Source organism: Etheostoma cragini, chromosome 6, assembly GCF_013103735.1.
Source record: "Etheostoma cragini isolate CJK2018 chromosome 6, CSU_Ecrag_1.0, whole genome shotgun sequence".
Classification (NCBI taxonomy): Eukaryota; Metazoa; Chordata; class Actinopteri; order Perciformes; family Percidae; genus Etheostoma; species Etheostoma cragini.
In genome coordinates, this window is record NC_048412.1 from 24,215,612 (window position 1) to 24,233,054 (window position 17,443).

At 40.1% G+C, this 17,443-nt stretch overlaps 1 protein-coding gene across 2 annotated transcripts in view; it reads left to right on the forward strand.

Annotated features, from left to right (window-relative positions):
• The first annotated feature begins 1,973 nt into the window (after window positions 1-1,973).
• Window positions 1,974-17,443, forward strand: part of rgl2 (ral guanine nucleotide dissociation stimulator-like 2) — a 28,917-nt gene continuing 13,447 nt past the window's right edge. Inside the window, exons 1-7 of one of the 2 annotated variants that reach the window (XM_034873300.1) lie at window positions 1,974-2,265; window positions 4,622-4,788; window positions 13,034-13,081; window positions 14,211-14,294; window positions 14,392-14,558; window positions 16,182-16,238; window positions 17,107-17,303. In XM_034873300.1, the coding sequence (XP_034729191.1) occupies window positions 4,630-4,788; window positions 13,034-13,081; window positions 14,211-14,294; window positions 14,392-14,558; window positions 16,182-16,238; window positions 17,107-17,303 (712 nt within the window). In that variant the 5' untranslated portion in view covers window positions 1,974-2,265; window positions 4,622-4,629. Of the gene's footprint in view, window positions 2,266-4,621; window positions 4,789-10,354; window positions 10,605-13,033; window positions 13,082-14,210; window positions 14,295-14,391; window positions 14,559-16,181; window positions 16,239-17,106; window positions 17,304-17,443 lie in introns of those variants that run through there. The other variant, XM_034873301.1, reaches the window with a different exon arrangement.

Here is a 17,443-nt window from a genome sequence, read left to right on the forward strand (position 1 = left end):
ACAAGTGGTGAAGTGCCAGTTTACGACTGTTACCACTAGGTGGCGAGCAAATACAAGGACTTCAACTGCACTGCAATCAGCCAGTCAGACTGAGGGATGTTCAGGGTCATCGAGTTGAGACTTTCAGTTGAGGATGATGTGATAACTGTGATACCCAGCCTGCGGGTTTAGGACCAGTGCTGGAATGTAACTGAGTGCGTAAGTGGGGCTACAATTTGGATTTAGGGCCTACTTTTTAAATTGTATGACTTTTTGGAAGCCAATATTGTACCTTTTACTCCACTGCATTCATTTGACACATTTAGTAACTAGTTACTTTTCAGGTTGAGATTAGTATGGTAGAATACTAATCAGATAGGAGTAGTTTACCATTTGGGAGTTTAAGTATGTTTTGATGCTAAAGCTTAACAAACTTACTGAAGGGAGATTTTGAAGGAAGGGCATTTTATTTTTAACAGAGTATTTCTACAATTTGGTATTGATAATTCAATTTAAGTAAAAGATCTGTGTACTTTTTCTGCCTCATCATTTTTTTCAAATTGTTCTTTTTTGTCTTAACATACTGGAGAGTTTTACTTCCTAAGTACTCTAAAAACTAGGATCAGAACATCACTCGTTGGTTGAACTTCTCACAGCTCATGTAATCATGACCCGCCTTTAAAGAGTCCTAAACCAGAAAGGTTAGAAACTAGTATGATCCTATATTAACAGTGACATCATGTGATTTTGTGTACACTACATCATGTATGTTTCATCGTGAATTGTGTCTTTTTGGGTTTCTGGCGTTTTTCCCTTTGTGTGTCAGTGAAACACACATGATTTCCACTTCCTATCTGCACATCACGTCACATGATTGCATGTGGTAATTATTTATGGCTGTGGTTACAAACAGTCCCATTTATAACTGCTAGCTGACAGTTAAGGTATGCAACAACAACAGCAGCATGTCTAATCTCAGTCAGTCCTGGCAGAGGCAAACTCTCACTGATAAGAGCATCAGCTAATTCATCACAGATTGGTCAGAGAGTTAAGCTTGATACTGTTTGGATCAGTGTCAGGAGATGACATGAGACTCAGGGGCACACACACACACACACACACACACACACACACACACACACACGCACTCACACACACACACACACATATATTCTTGAAAGCTTTAGAGTGTTACAGCCACAGAGTGATGACATTTTTACAAAGTGATTTTTTTCATTTTGTGGGGGGGGGCATGCCATCACAGTAACCGAACCACAGTGTAAAAATATCCCATTTAAAGTAAAAGTCCTGCATGCAAATTTTTTTCAAGTATATAAGAGTACCCTACTTATTGTGCAGAAAAGTACCCCTGTGAGTGTGCATATTACTGCATTGTTGTTGTTTTTTAACCAGTGCATTTTAACTGTTTACACAACATGTTACTGTTGTAGTGGACTACTGTAAGGTCATAGATTGTATATGGTCAAGGTAAATTATAGGCCCATTACAGTAATACACAATTTTGCACGATGTAGAAGGAATTTGTTTAAGGTTTGGGATGCAATACGCATGGACCAAGTATATTAAAATAAAGTTATAAAGTTAACCCCTGGGCTTTTGGATTCAGTGTAATGGTTACCGTCAGGATTAGGTTAGACGAGGTGAAGAGGTTACAGGTTAAAGGTATGTCAACGGCAACAGAAAAACGCGTGTGTATAAAGCCTACGTGCGTGCGTGCGTGCGTACGCTCGAGCCGATGGTACGGAAATGCGTCTGTGCGTTTCCCTCTTCTGCCCCTGAAGTCACATTTCCCCGGAGGAACCCTCACACTGTGTAGCACCCAGAGAGACGGTGCTGTTGTCAAAGCGCTGAGTCCACAGCATACAGGAACCGTGACGTCAGAAAGAGAGAGAGAGAGAGAGAGAGAGAGAGAGAGAGAGAGAGAGAGAGAGAGAGAGAGAGAGAGAGAGAGAGAGAGGAGGGGAGGGGGGGGCGGAGGAGGAGAGGGAGTTTGCAGCTTGGCTAAAGTGCGCTATCAGCTGCTGAAGGCTGGAGAGTCGAGCGGTGCGGGGATACTGATAGAGAGGAGAGAGGGTGGGGGTGACGCAGTGGACGGAGACTCTCTCGTCGTGGTCGTCGGTCACGGTCGTAGCCTACTGATGGGCGCGACTCTTCTTCAGCTGAGCCGGCCACCGATCCAGCAGCACCACAGGCCACCCAATGCTGCCTGAATCCAGCTGACCACAGTTGGACAACCCACATCCCGCGAATGCCACTTGACTACAAGTAAGTTGCTTTACAGCTTCACTCACTTCTCTTCCTCTATTTGGTTCATTTGGTCACCTTTTTTGTTTGTTTTGTTTTTACATTTCCAGGGCCTTCATGTCAGTGTGTGACTCATAGCAGGAAGCAAATTTCCCCATTGGTCACTATTGTGGGTTTTAATAGGAGTGTCAGCACGCTCAAACTTTTACAGCCCTCACACTGTCAGGCTTTATCATCCAGCCTACATTGTGACAAGAAGCTATCATTGGGACTGACACACTTTGTCAGCATCACCCAATGGCGGCATTTATTGAGTAGAAAAGTAGCATTATGGGGTGTGACTAAGCTGTAACCTAGTTACAGCTGTACAGTATGTGTTTGTATTCCTCAGTCATGTGTGCTCTATTTGCTTTGGTCAGATCCAGTGAATAGCAGGCATTCAGACTTCTGCATGGCAGTTGGTCATGGCATAAACTGCCCAGTTTTATACTTGTTTTCCCTGCAGGCCAGCGTGCCTCTCCCTCTGTCATGCAGACTGCAAACTATTTTCTTAAGCAATATTATAATGAGCCAAATTACAAAACTACAGCAATGACAAATGATCACGTAGGAGAAAGTGAGTTTTGCACAGATGCTACAAAGCTACAGGAGTCCAAAACAAAAGCACAATGGGAAATTGGGAGTGCCAACACATTTTTATATCACGCTCGAGGCTTTTTAGCTCCTGCTCTTTCTAAACCAGAGCTACAAGTGTGGATAAGGGGTCCTCAAAGGAAATTTTCACCAGGATGGAAGTGTCAGTAGGCTCTTTAGGGGATTGTTTCTATGGCCTTTCAGTTACAGCAGCCACCTGACAGCCATTCGGCATGTTTTGCTCAGAAAAGTCAAAAGAATCTTTAAAACTTCAACATTCATCCACATGTAATTACTCCATAGTTGAGCATTTCAACAGCACTCTCTACTGTATCACTCTCTCTCTTTCCTATACACCTCTCTTCCTGAAACAGTGTTTACGAGATGTCTATCTTCATAGCCATCCAAATACCAAAGCGAGGAAAGGGAAATGGAAGGAGGGTTGCTATGCAAATCCTGCCCCTGACTAGGGCACTATGAATGTGTTAAACAAATCAACCACGAAATGGCCTCCTGGCTGCCAATAACTTACTGTAGTGTGTTCCTTTCATTTAAAATGTCTTGAACTTTCACTCAAAAGTTGCTCTTCTGTTTTTGTAAGTCAAACCGGAGCCTGATAAACTGTCCAACGTTGATCTTCAGCAGGTTCAGATAGTTAGCTAGTAACAAACAAGGACTCAAACACTAAAATAAAAACTGGCAATACAATTATTGACATGTATTGTTGTTCTAATCAGACTTTATTATGATCATTAAAAATTCATTTTTTTCCATCTGTAATCTACCTACCTCAGAGTTAAGAAATGTTTCCAGGGGCGTAGGAATGGGGGGAAAAGGGAACTGAGTTCCAGGACCCTCATGTCAGGAGGGCCCAGAAGAGGCTAGAATGAATAGCTTTGGATGCGGCGAGGGGCCCATAGAAAATGTCTTTCTACAGGTCCCAGAATTTTGTGCTACGCCCCTGAATGTATCCACTAAGGTAAGGAAAGGCTAGTTTATTGGTACAGGGCCTTTCAACAACAGGGCAATTCAGAGTGCTTTACATAAGACATAAAAAGGCATTACAGAATAGCATATCAGGCTTAGATAAACTCGTAAAAACAATAGAAGAACAGAATGAGGACTGTGGAGATCGTGCCACATCGCTTAGAGTGAAAACACATTTGAACGGGATCTTTTTATTGCATCATTGAACGGCAAGAATGATTACAGCAAGCCAAACCTGTTTCAGTGTTCATATGGGCAACTCGGTATTGGTTATTAAATATAAAGTAAACAAAAGGCAATGTAAAATGAATTTAGCATTAAAGAAGAGTTAAAATAAGTAGACGATAAAATAATAAGACAAAAATAAGCGGTAACATATTAGTTTCAGATATGTGATGCATACAAACTGAGCTTCTCAATGTTTCGGTGTGGACGGTTCATAATGTTGGCCTACAGTAGCAGCAGGCTACCAATGTATGTAAACCACTCAGTGAGTTATAAACACTATACATAATAATAACTAGTAATATCTCCTGCTCTCCTGGCCTTAGTGAGTGATTTGTAAGGAGAATAATAGCAAACAGTATCGTAAGCTTCAAATGTTACTTTAAAGCGTACTAACACTAACTATAAGAATAGTAGTAATTACTAATGATGACATGTTGTCTAATCCCATTTAGCTCACAAGATTTTCGTCTGAACCGCAGCCAAAGAGACCACCAAACTTATTTTGTGATGTCCTTCCTGTCTGTGGCAGCTGGCACCATGCTCCCCCGTAACATGCGAACTGGAGGTTATGACCTGCCGGGGGTGGAGTCAAGCAACGTGCCTCTCATTGGCTATCGGCCCTTACTGCCTGACAGCGGCACCCCGAGGAACCAATCAAGGAGGGGGAGCGGCAGCGATGAATTGGAAACTTCACAGGTAAGTGTTTTCCTTCTGTCTCGTGTAAAACACAATCCTCATTTTGTCACATTAGCGTGTTACAGAGTTTAATATGTCCTTGATTTCTTAGAGCTTTGAACTCTTTGTGGTGTTGGACAGTTTGAGTACTGACACTCTCCTGCTATCAACGTCAATCGATTTTATTTACGAGAGCTTTTTATTTGTCATGGCTCTCCAAGGCGACACCGCTTACAGCCATTAGGACGGTCCTCTGTGAAACCGTGCACCACACTGAGCTCCACAACCGGTTTCTTAGAATAAACAGCAGATGCGGTTGGCTGTTTTTTTTAGTTTTCTTAGAAAACCCTGAGGGAAAAAAGTCAATGGGATTCAGACAGAAAGAGAGAGATGAATATGGCATGTGTGTGTGTGTGTGTGTGTGTGTGTGTATAGTGTTTTCCACCAGGTCAACCCAAATGCTGTTATTTTCCAAAAACTAAATAAATTCCTCTTGTCCCATCATCATGCCAAAATTCTAATATGCCTAATAATACCAGCCCTAATACTTGGGTTTATTACCAAATATCTGCAAAACAAACAACATGTCCGTTAGCTTTAGCCTTACTTTATGTTCAGTGGTAATTAGCAAATGTTAGCATGCATGAGACCTGCTTGTGATGCAGAACTCGATTGTGCCATCTGGAAGGATGTTTAAATTGCTAAAATGCACTTTGAGGAGAGAGGAGACAGGATGCACAGGTGAATCCTTTGCAGAAGTCTTTTTGGCACACATGATGTATAAAAGAGGCATTATACAGCTGGAATATACAAACCAGGGCAGCTGTGCCACACATCATATTTAACTTGACCCAGCTCAAATATGACGGCTCCAAGGCGAGCGTCTTATTTTGTTAAATGCCTGTTGCCTCGACTTCTCTCTTCTCGTGTCTCCTCGCTTCCCTCACTCGCGTCTCTCACTCGTGTCTTTATGTGAGGAAGAGACACAAAGACAAAGCAGCTGAAGCTGAAGGATGGACTAAGACGCAAGGAGAGGAGGCAAGGAAAGGAATCGAGGATGTACAAACTGAGAAATAAGTAGAAGAGAGGTGTGTCTCTCAGAGCAGCTAGCGTGGCTGTAGACCATTGTGTCTTGTGACATGTTTTCTGCACACTTGCACATCAAAGTGTAAGTCCTTTGTCGGGTAAACTTGTAGGAGTTTGTCACTGAAATGCACAGACTCCAGGATAACATCTGTAACATGGACAAAGTTAAACTGAAACTAAACAGGTCAAATTTAGTTAAACAGGTGAATTTCCAACAATCTCTCACCTCTGTTGCTGTTTAGTGACTTCACAGTGTGGTTCGTGTTGTTTTGGGTCTTTTTCCTGCAAAGTTTTATCTGTCGATGTCTACACATGAGGGCCGGATTTCTTCTCTCTTACAGTGTGTCTGTTCTTCTACCTCCATGTGGGTAAAGAACCAAAGGAAGATACATACAGGCCGGTATCCATTAGAATAATTTGTCCTCACATGCTGGTAGGAGAACTGCCATAGCAAAGTAAGTTAATTGCTGTAACTCAATTAACTCATGGGGTTATAAAAAGCTTCAGACCTCAACAGCCATGTTGGGAAGAAAACATTTTCCTCGAGCCATGATGACCTACGGACCGACTCTCTTTCCCCATCCACACAAGACCTGCACATGGCTCTTTGGTTTTTCTTAGCGAGGAACTCCACGCAGCTAAAAAAAAAAGTATTTCCGAATGAGCACACTTCCCCGTGCTGGCGGCTTTTGACCTTGCAGTAAATAATGTATGTGGCTGTGTGGTGTACACCTGCTCTCCCTACAAACAGTATCCAGTATCACAGGCCGTCTCCACGGACAGTCTGTCGAGTGGAATCCAATACGGTCACTCGTTGATTTTTTAATAAGGGAAACTTGGATGTGTGAGTCACAATGCATGAAGTGAAAACCTCGAGTGAACAATGAAGCTTCTAGGTGAAAGAAACAAAGTGTGTTTTTAGGTTTAGTTTAGTTGATTGAAAGGAGAAAAAAAAACTGTAAAGAACATGGTTTATACAGATAACAGATAATGACGTAATTTACTTGCTTGGTGGTGTATTTCTCTAATCCCAAATGTACATAATGGTTTCAAAGAGCAGACAGCACCTTTAGGATAAACTTGAACACTACCTGTGATGGCCAGATTGTGTTAAAAAAAGTATCTAGTTTGTGGAATGTGTTGTCTTGTCATGGAGGAGGGTGGAAATGTTTAAAGTTGGGCTGAAATCCCCTGCAGCAAGGTTCCAATGTTGAATATACTAGAAGAGTGGACATGGCTACAACAGCAAATGAATGTGCATTGTTTTGGAATACCAATCACATAGAGGTGTAATGTTCTGGTGTCCAAATACATTAGCTTGCTAGCTTGCCACTGTATATATTCCCATAAAGCCCTTTTGACTGGCAGGAACAAGTTAAAGCCTGTTATCTGGACATTTCAGTGGAAATCACTCGGGCGATCAGGCAAAGTTCGAACACCGAAAAGTCAACTATTCCCTACAGATTAACTTGCAGAACATCACAAGCTGATGATATCTAACAGCGTAATCACATCCAACTGAGGATTTACTTTTTCTATTAGGGGGGAATAGAACAGCTTTGTGCAGAATGTTACTTGAAAGAGAGTAGATAACGGGCACCAAGGGATACATAGATGAAAGCATGAGATGAGGAGCAGAGAGAAAGATAGGAAGGAAGGGGTCTGGGTTGTGGACCACTTAAAACACAATGGTTATGTTTAAATAAAGCTTCAGAAGATGTATTTATGACCCCTTGACCAGTGGAAAGACATGTGAAGGGTTCTAAAAAAGGGTGGCAGGGGTGTGTGTGTTGGTTCAAAGTCAAAGTTTTTTTTACGAAGCAGAAGCCCAGTATATGAATTCTTTTAATGGAAAAGGTTGGAACTGGTTGTATTTTGAGACTGGGGGGGGGGGGGGGGGGGGGGGGGGGGGGGGGGGGGGGGGGGGGGGGGGGGGGGGGGGGGGGGGGATGGAGAGCCAGCTTCCTGCCCGGTGCTTTTCTGGTGGCGTTCAGTTGCCAACATGGTTTTTCAGGAGGAGAGGATGACGCAACCTCGGCTTATGATGGAAGAAGAGGGGAAGAAAAATAGCTTCGCAACACGACAGCACGTCCTGCTTCCTGTGTTTGTCTCCACTTATTATGTACTTCCTGCTTTCAGCTGAGGGTTGGGGAACGTTAAGAACAAGGAGAGCTTAGGGCTCTGAGAGAAGATCCCTTCTTTGAAAAGAATATAAACAAAGTGTCACATATGGCAACATCAACATATTGTATGGGAAAAATCAAAACTGGTTTTGATAAAGCTTAAAAATAACCAAATAACAGCTGCAGAGTCTTTTCTTTACACACCAGAACCAACTCATGCCACCCACTGCAGTGGCCTATAATCATGATGCTTCTCCGCCAGCCTTTGAGACAGCTGAACTCCAAATTACACACATCTATTACGCTTTGAAATGTTCCTCCACAGAAAAGGCTGGTTCCTCTGACCCAGATTTAGCCTGGTTTCAGAAGGCAAACTCAATTGGCACTCCACTGAATATACTTTAATCTCCAGTACCACACTATATCAGCGCTTTCTGAAATAAGGAAGAAAAGCAATGGGCTAATTTTCTTTGTGTCTGTGATAAAGACCCATGGGGTCACTTTTAAAGTGATAAAGGCTATCCCTTTCACGCTTCTATAAGTAAGCAATAAGACTGTGCCTTGGGGGACAAATCGTACTATATTAAATATAAACAAGCTACATCAAAAGCCCTGTTAACAATCCTTGTTATCTCAGCGAGACTTGTTAGCTCCATGGGGCTGTTACCATAGTGCCTGCACATGCTTCTAGAATATAATAGAATGCCTTAATTGTCATTATACACAAGTGCAGTACCTGTGCAATGAGATTCTACATGTTCCCTGTGTTTTCTGAGTTAGATTCAGCAGAATAATACATAGAAATTTATATTGTATTTGTTCTGCTACTATCTATTGTCTTATTGCTGTGTCACCTGCGTTATCTCATTCGGACATAAATATTGGACTACTGTCTTAAAACTTTGTTTTAAGAAAATTTAAATTTAGTATTTTTCTTGTTTCAGCACATTCCCCATAATGCATGATCCAAGACTAAGTAAAATTGTGGATTGTGTCAATTAGTTTCCATGTACTCAAAATATATTTTACAGGTTGTGTCTTGCAGGGCCTAATGATAGCTACAGAGAATAATGTCCGACTGTGCAAAAGTTTTAAAGTCAGAGTAAGTACTGTTTACTTTGTGTATAGTCTGGCTTTTTAGGATGACTAACGCTCATTAGCAGATGCATGACACCACTAGCTGTTCCAGTCCTGTAGTAGTCCTTTTTTATTTTATAGTTTTTTGTTCACATTTCATGTACTTCAGTTTTTTTGTCAGTACTTTAATTAAATCTTTGAAGTTAAGTAAGCATCTATTCATCTGGAGGACCGGACTTAAGACATAATTGTATTCTCTGTATATTAAAAAAGGAATATGAAGGTGTCGCTCGTAGTGACAAACCTACATAGAATTAAAACCCAACTGCAGCATTTTAGCACATGTTAGCTCATTGTTTTGTTTTTTTAGCAACTTCACTGTTTTAAATGTCTCCTAATTTTTAACAACCTTGTTTTCCTTGTTGTTTTTAACACAACAACTACAGACTACAGACAGATAAAGATAGCAAATAACTGGTGAACATAGTGTAGCAGCTAACGAGACACATTTTTTCAGGAGTTGGTGAAGACCAAAACAGAGCTTAAAGGAGAGTGAATACAGAAACATTACTCCAGATAAATGCTTTTGATGAGGCTAATGTTGCTCTGTAGATGGTGTTATTGTTAGTATACGTATATGTTAGCTGACACACTAATAAGCTAACTGCTCTTTCACACACACAGCGTGATCACCTAGTTAACGTGGCTTTTCACTCTGCGATGTCATTAGCTCCTTTAAATAAACACAGCTTGCTTCCTGGTTCACTGGCCGTCTGAACATTTGTTGCCTCTCGTTACATGGCTACAGGCCTCTCCCTGCTCAAACAGCATCTCAGGCTTTTGTAGAAAAAATACAATATGCAATTTTTTTTTTTACTTGGTATAAGATGGCATCCTTAATTAATTGTTGTTTTCCTGTAGTGTGTATTAAACAGGATACTCAGTCAAACTGGTTTTTCTGTAGGCTATGGGAAGGTCATCTAGAAAGACAAAGAGAGCAGAAGAGAGGAGGGGGGGAGATTGAAAGAGAGGGGGTATTGTTCTGGAAATAGCTTCAGGGCTTCGTCTCACAGTGTGTGCGTGCATGCATGTGTGCGTGCGTGCGTGATTGCAGGGAAGTGCTCATGCATGTGTCTATTGATGAGGGTCTGCATTTGTGTAGCAGTGTGTCTGTATGTGTATACATGAGTGACTGTGTAAAAAGTGACTCACTGAAAAGGAGTGTTGTGCTATCAGCACCAACATATCCTTTTCTCTGTGTGTGCAATGGGTGTGCCAAGGTGATGCAGGCTTGCAGGGGCCGGACTTAGCTCCTGCTTCAGGTGTGTCTTTGTGATATAGAGCCACAATACTCGGAAAGGCAAATGGTAAAGACATAAAGACACAGATCTAGGTCAACTGACATACACACTGGGAAATAACAGTATCTAAAGAGAAAAAAAGAGGGTGCAACAGATGAGAGATAGTAGAGAAAATGCTATTTGTAGCTTCATCCTGAAGATTTCCAGGAAGCTGAGGGATTGCTCCCTGTCTGGACTTGCACAGGGAAAGGTAACTTGTGTGACCATTTTTTTTCTGTGTACGTGTTTGTGTGCTTTGGGAGATTTAATTGAAAAGATAGAATTGCATGCAGATTTGCATAGAATTAAGCAGAGATAGCAGGTAGAATAAAAGGTTTGATACACAGACTACATTATTCGGGACAGTAGGATCCTTTTTGAATGTTGCAAGCGTCTGCTTGGAGCGTTGACCTTCGATCAAGTCAAGCCAAGGTAATTTAAATAGTGGCTAACATACAGAATGCTTACTACAACTAATTACACCATAAGTCAACAGGGGAGAAAGAAGGACCCAGACCCTTCTGCTGTCTGTATGAATATGTTTCTTGGCTTATATGGGACTTTGAATTTGCATAAGAGAAAAGCTTACAAGTCAGTACATGCAAAATGAATGAAAATGTAATGGAGCGCATTAGCTTTTTTGAGAGTCTGAGCAGTCAAACGGGTTTGTTAAATGTTGGGTTTTTGGTGTATTTGTCTTGTTTCCAAGTTGTTGCTCGTGTTTTGTAGTTACGATGAAGTACAATACGTCTTAAGTTGTCTGGATATTTCGCCAGACAACCAGGAGGACTTCATACACAGTGTGCTGCTCATGCATTATTTATGATAGAAAAGGTCACAGTTGCCAAAGTGTTAGTGTCAGGAGGAATGTTAAACGATATTGATCGATGTATTACTAAGGTGTAAATCTGTGATCTAGATGTAAACAAAATGCTCAGACCCACCCACAACTGACAATTCCCAACATATGACTCATTCTCTGCTACTTTAGGATCTAACACTGAACAACAACTTGATCTGAGGTGTTCATGTTTTTGGATTCTGTTAAACAGTTGTTTGCATGAGTAAAAGATGTCAATATCAGCGGAGATTAATTTGCTGAAACGTAGTCGTCACTAACACACTGAAATAGTTAACACACTGATGCATTGTATTAATGTTGTACAGTGAGGAAGCTCATATTAATGGATTCTAACATGGGTTCCAGCCCCTACAAAGGGTCACAGCATAAATCTGAGGGGGGCATGAGGTGATTAATGGAAGAGCTAAGAAGTAACAAAATTGTGCTACACAAATTTTGGATTTTTATCTATTAAATCTATTAATCTATTAAGGCTATTGCATCAATTAACCTCTTTGGGTCTAAAACATTTATTTAAATAAAATCATCTGTTTATAGGGAAATTTAGAGTGAAAATATGTCTTTGGTAGAACTGCTAACAACTCATAGACATCTGAAACAGGCCCTGCAAAAACAATAAACACTGGTTTACTCTTTTACTAAATGTATTTTACAAAATTAATTGTCTATGAAGTAATTGACAGCTGTCCGATAAATGTAGCAGAGTAAAAAGTAGTAGTGAAGTAGAAGTATAAAGTTGTAGAGAATGAAATTAATTAAGTAAAGCACCTCCAAACTGTACCCAACTACAGCATTTGAGTAAAAAAAAAAAAACTACCATAGGACTTCAAAGACATTAAAAACATGTGGATTAGAATGTTAATGAAAGCAGTTTGGTGGCATCTGGCTCTTGCCCCTGTGGCTGTTCTGACTTTATTCAAATGTCTCTGCAGTGCTACTGAACTTTTCACACTTCTTCTTACTAATATAGTGCTGAGTCATCGGCTGTCTGCGACATAACATAATAAATGTGTGTCAGTCTGTAGTTGTTAATAAGACTGGGCACCAATGCTGCCAAGTAATTTGGCAAATTATTATTTATTGATTGCACAGGCAGTTTAAGTGGTTTTTGGGCTGCAAGAAACCACACACGTATATATAAGTGCATGTTATTAATTAGCATCTATTTTTCTTCTTGCTTGAGGACTGTTTTTCTGTGGTTTACATGTGTGTGATTGGGAGATACAATGCTGGATTGCACCAACAAGGACAAAATCAAGTTGAGAGATAATCTAAAATTAACCTTTATTGCATTGCACCATTTAAACTCTGATTAACCAACCTACTGAAAGATTATGTATTTGTTTAATGATTTATATTATTTTAGATATAATATACGCAAATCTGTGTATGTTGTTATGGCTAATAAGTGCGGAAAATGTGTGTGCTGAACAATATTAATTGACTATTTAATTATAATTTGGATTCTTTGTTGGATCTTGTGCATACACACCCCGAAAAGTCCTGAAAGATAACATTTTTATTTTATCTTTTGTGCACAGAATTAAAAAGGAAAGTTATCTTTCGGAACTTTTGAGACCATATATTACACAGCTGAATATTTCATCGTTAATAATATTAGCAATGCTTACTTACAACCACTGACTCAGTCAGATACACTGAATGATTATATAATGTGGTGCTTTACTGCTAATTCACTGATTTGGTATAATGCTATTTTTTGTACAACAAATATCTATTTTGTCTTAACGTCTGCTTTGTTTGGTTCCCTTTGTCAGGCAGAGCCCTCACCAATGAAGACCACCTGGTACTGTCCTCTGGATCTGGTAAGTCCAGAGTGTGTTGCACATTTAAACAAGCACAGGATGCTTTGTCTTTGAGCTGATATAAATATAAAATAGAACTGTGTCAGGGACTTTCCCCAAGGCTAAAATGGGATTGTTAGAGCGCCATGTAGCATGTGAGAAATTACAGTGGCTTGAATAAGTTTACACACCCATGCTAAAAAAAGAGGAATAAAAAACATCTTTTGGAAATTGATTTTAATGCCTTAATTCAAAAGAAAATGAGGAAAATCCAACCTTTCAAGAACACCAGTTCTCATTGTGAATGAATAATGTACAAGTATTGTAAATAAACAAATGTTCTTCCTTAAAATACAGGGGGCATACGTATACACACACTTGTGTTAAATTCCCATAGAGGCCGGCACATTTTTATTTTTGAAGGCCAGTTACTTCATGGATCCAGGACAGTATGCATCCTAATAAAGTTCCCTTGGCCTTTTGGAATTGATGGGGAACTTTTCACAAGATAATCTCGTAATGCAAAACAAACCAGCTATTAAGCTAACTGAAATAAAACCATGCCAATCTCTGGGTATGGTGAAGGGTATGTGATGATGTCGGGGCCAAGGGAACGTTATCAGGATGCATAGTTTCCTGATCCATAAAATAACTGGCCTTTTAAAATAAAAATGGGCCTGACTCTATGGGAATTTAACATAGGGGTGTGTATACTTATGCCCCCTGTATTCTAAGGAAGAACATTTATGTATTTACAATGTATTATTCATTCACATTTTTTTTTTTATTAAGGCATTTTGATTAATTTCCATTTATTCCTCTTTTTAATCAACTTTAGCATGAGTGTGTAAACTTATTCTAGCCCCTGTAGTGTAGAGCAGCTTGATTTTGTTCCTTATTTTTTCTTTCTTTTCTTTTACATTGATAGGCCTATCGGCTGTCTTGTTGAACAAATTATGTCTCAATCATTTGAATGAGACTGTCTAATGGTGTTAGTCTGTTTAGTTTAGTCAGCAATAAAAAAATCTTCTGAGAGAAATTATTCCTTTCAATGGTAAGTCTTTTTTCAAAGAATTCAAAGTTCACACTTATTATGTTTCATACTTTTTAACACTTAACACTGTCTTAATCTGGTTTCTATGCTCTACAGTCCACTGTGGTGGAGGAAGAGGAGGATGGAGTGATCTACACAGTGGTGGTCAAACAGCAGCATGGTGCCCCCAACAGTCTGACGGTGAGTCATGTGTGACTGACTGGAGGCGAGCGGGTGAAAAGGCTTCCAATTTGCAGTAACCTTACCTTTTTTTTTCTTCCTTCCTGTCTTCCTCCAGTCAGCGGTTTCTCGCTCTCAATGTGTAAAAGCAGGGACAGAAGAGAAGCTGGTGCGCCACCTCTTCCACTCCTATTCTCTGGGAGACTCCTGCTTTATCACCATCTTCCTCTCCACCTATCGATCCTTCACCTCCACGGGGAGAGTGCTGGACATCCTGTCTGACAGGTTGGAGAGTTTGTTTGTTTGTTTGTATCTCTAATGACACAATTACATTTGTTGCTTTTGTCTAAAAAAGAGAATATGGCTTTCAGGTAGGGTTTAAAAAAAAGAACAGATAAATTACTGGTATGATAGCAGTCTCCGGTGTAATGATGTGCAGCAGCCACAGCGGCTGTCAGTATCCTGTCTATCAGTATCCAGTGTGAAGCGATGAAATCTCAGACTGATTCTTTCCAGTGGGAGTTTGGTTGGAGCAAGAAAAAAAGTGATGGAGAATTCAAGACTGATTACTCTGCTCTTACTTAGGGTGGATCACATCTAATATAACAACACTGAGATTCTACAGCCATGCTAGCAGCTCTTGGTCAAGCTAACGTTAACATGCTAACATGCTCAGAGTGACAATGCTAACATACTGTACTTTAGCAGGTATAATGTTTACCATATTCACCTTCTTACTTTAGTGTGTTAGCATGCTAAACAAGTTTTTTATTCATTACATTTAAACAAGACTAAGAGTCTACAGCCAAGCCAGCTGCTCTGTGAGGCTTAGCTGTGATTCTAGTTTTTGTTAACATGTTAACATGCTTACAATGACGGTGCAAACATTGTGATGCTAAGCAGGATAATGTTTAGCATTCTAACCATCTCAACCAAACCTCTGCTTGTTAACACAAAAACCAACATTGTTACAGGTAGCCTATTTGATCACACACCAAAGAATCGGACAAAGTCAAATTTTGACCTGATGATGGAGCTAGATGAAAAGTCAAAGGGGAATAACCAAATTGATTACATCCTAAAGGGTACATCATTGTTTGTACCCCATTTTGCTTCAATCCATCCAATAGTTGTTGAGACATTTCTCTCAAAATAAATGTCAACCTCATGGTGGCTCTAGGAGAAAAGTCAAAGGATCGATAGAAATTAGGAAACCATCCATGTCTGAACCATATTTCATGGAAATCCATCAAAAAGTTCTTATATTTCAGTCTGAAATAAAGTGGCGGTACAAACCAACAGATATTTCTATCTTCAGAGCCACACTGCTGGCGTACTAAGTAGCCTACTAAAGTGCAGATAAATGGTTACATTAGAGTCGGTATGACTGGTTGATCAATTTACTTACACCTAATTTCCATTTTCACAAGATGAAGAGATTTTAGTTTATTGCTTTGCAATTTGTCTTCAAGCTGAGAGGAATGTAAACAGTAGAAAGCAGTCTCTAGAGAAATTGTGTGACTTCATTTAGAGACACTTTCACAATGGAGGAAGCAGCTGCGTGCCTAGATAAAATAACTGCAACCACAATTCGGCAAAAAACGTGCCTGTTAAGGTTTTTTGTTCTGTTATGAAGTGCTTATTAAATAATAGAGGCATATGTATGAAACAGCTGTTTGCAAAGTTTTTTTTAAAGAAGCAACACAAAGGAAAGTTAGACTCCTGGCAACGTTTTTAGTCTACCTGTAAACAACAGGACAGCCCTTGCTGAAAAACAAACCATAAATACATTTATCACAATGAGTATTATTTATGACACAGCACAGCAGATGCACATATTTGAAGCTGAAAGGTACTCATGTTTTTTTTTTTTTCCTGCTCCACCAACATTTTCTTTTTTGTGAACAGATTGGAGAACCCACCTGGGGACAACGAGACGAGCCAGATGAGACAATCTTTTAACAAGTGAGTTTTTGAAAATGCTCCTTATGATCTTTGTGGAACTTTTACTATGTTTGTGTGTGTGTGTGTGTGTCTGTGTCTGTGTGTGCGTGCATGCGTGTGTGCTTAAATATAAGTGTGGGGATGTGTGTGCCATAAATACATCTTCTTAAGTTCTGCTTCTTGCTTCTGTTTTTGAGGGAATACTATTATTATTAGGCAGTGTGGATTTTCTTTTTAAATGGCACATTAACTTTAAACAAGTAAACATGGGCAGAAACACAAAAACAAGAGATAGCAACAGGAAATGCAAACCATCTCAATGAGCCTATTTCTGTGACTTAGTGTTTTGAGACAAAAATGGCTATCGAATGGAAAAGATGCGGAACTGCAGAAATGTTCAGCCTGTGAAGGCACCACGTTTCACAAGCACAATGTTGATCCTATCCACTAAAGTATGGAGTCATCTCTAAGCTGCTTTTCTTTTTCAAACCCCTCGAGAACGTGACTTCTTGCCAATGTTTTAGCTGTGTTGGAAAATATCAATATATTCAGTCAATTCCAATCTGCAACGGCTTGTTTATCTGCTTCTGGCAACCTGCACCACCTCAGGGTTTAAGACACAAACAGACTCTTCTTTTGCTCCCATAAAACTTTAGTTTGATTTAAGAATGTTTTTTTCCTTTCCTGATCACCTGATTTTCAGACACAGCACAATAAGAAACGTTTTTTTATTGTCAGATATCTGAACTGTGCGGAGGTCAGGGCTAAAAAACAACAGATTATCATGTTTCTATTATTGTGTCCCACAAAGTTTTAAAGGGACATTCCCTAAAGCCATGGAAACGCTGAATAATTTTTTCCTTCAACATTCCTCTCCTCGTTCCTGCAGAGCGGTGTGTACTGTGTTTAGCACGTGGCTCTCTGAGTATCCTGAAGACTTTAAGAGTTTGGGGGAGCCCTCTCGCCTGCTGCGCCTAGCTCCCCTCCTCCCCCAGGACTCCTTGTCCACAGCCGACCTCAGCGCTCGCCTCCTCAGAATAGCCGAGGAGCTCAGCGAGAAAGCCATGCTTCCTGACGCCCAAAAAGGTCTGTAATTTAACTGGGATTTAAATGACATTACTAAAGGCCTTGCTAGATGAGGTTTTCATGTAGAAATGAGCTAAGATGTTAAACATGGTACCCATTATGTTGTTAGCATTGTCAATGTGAGCTTTGTTGCCATGCTA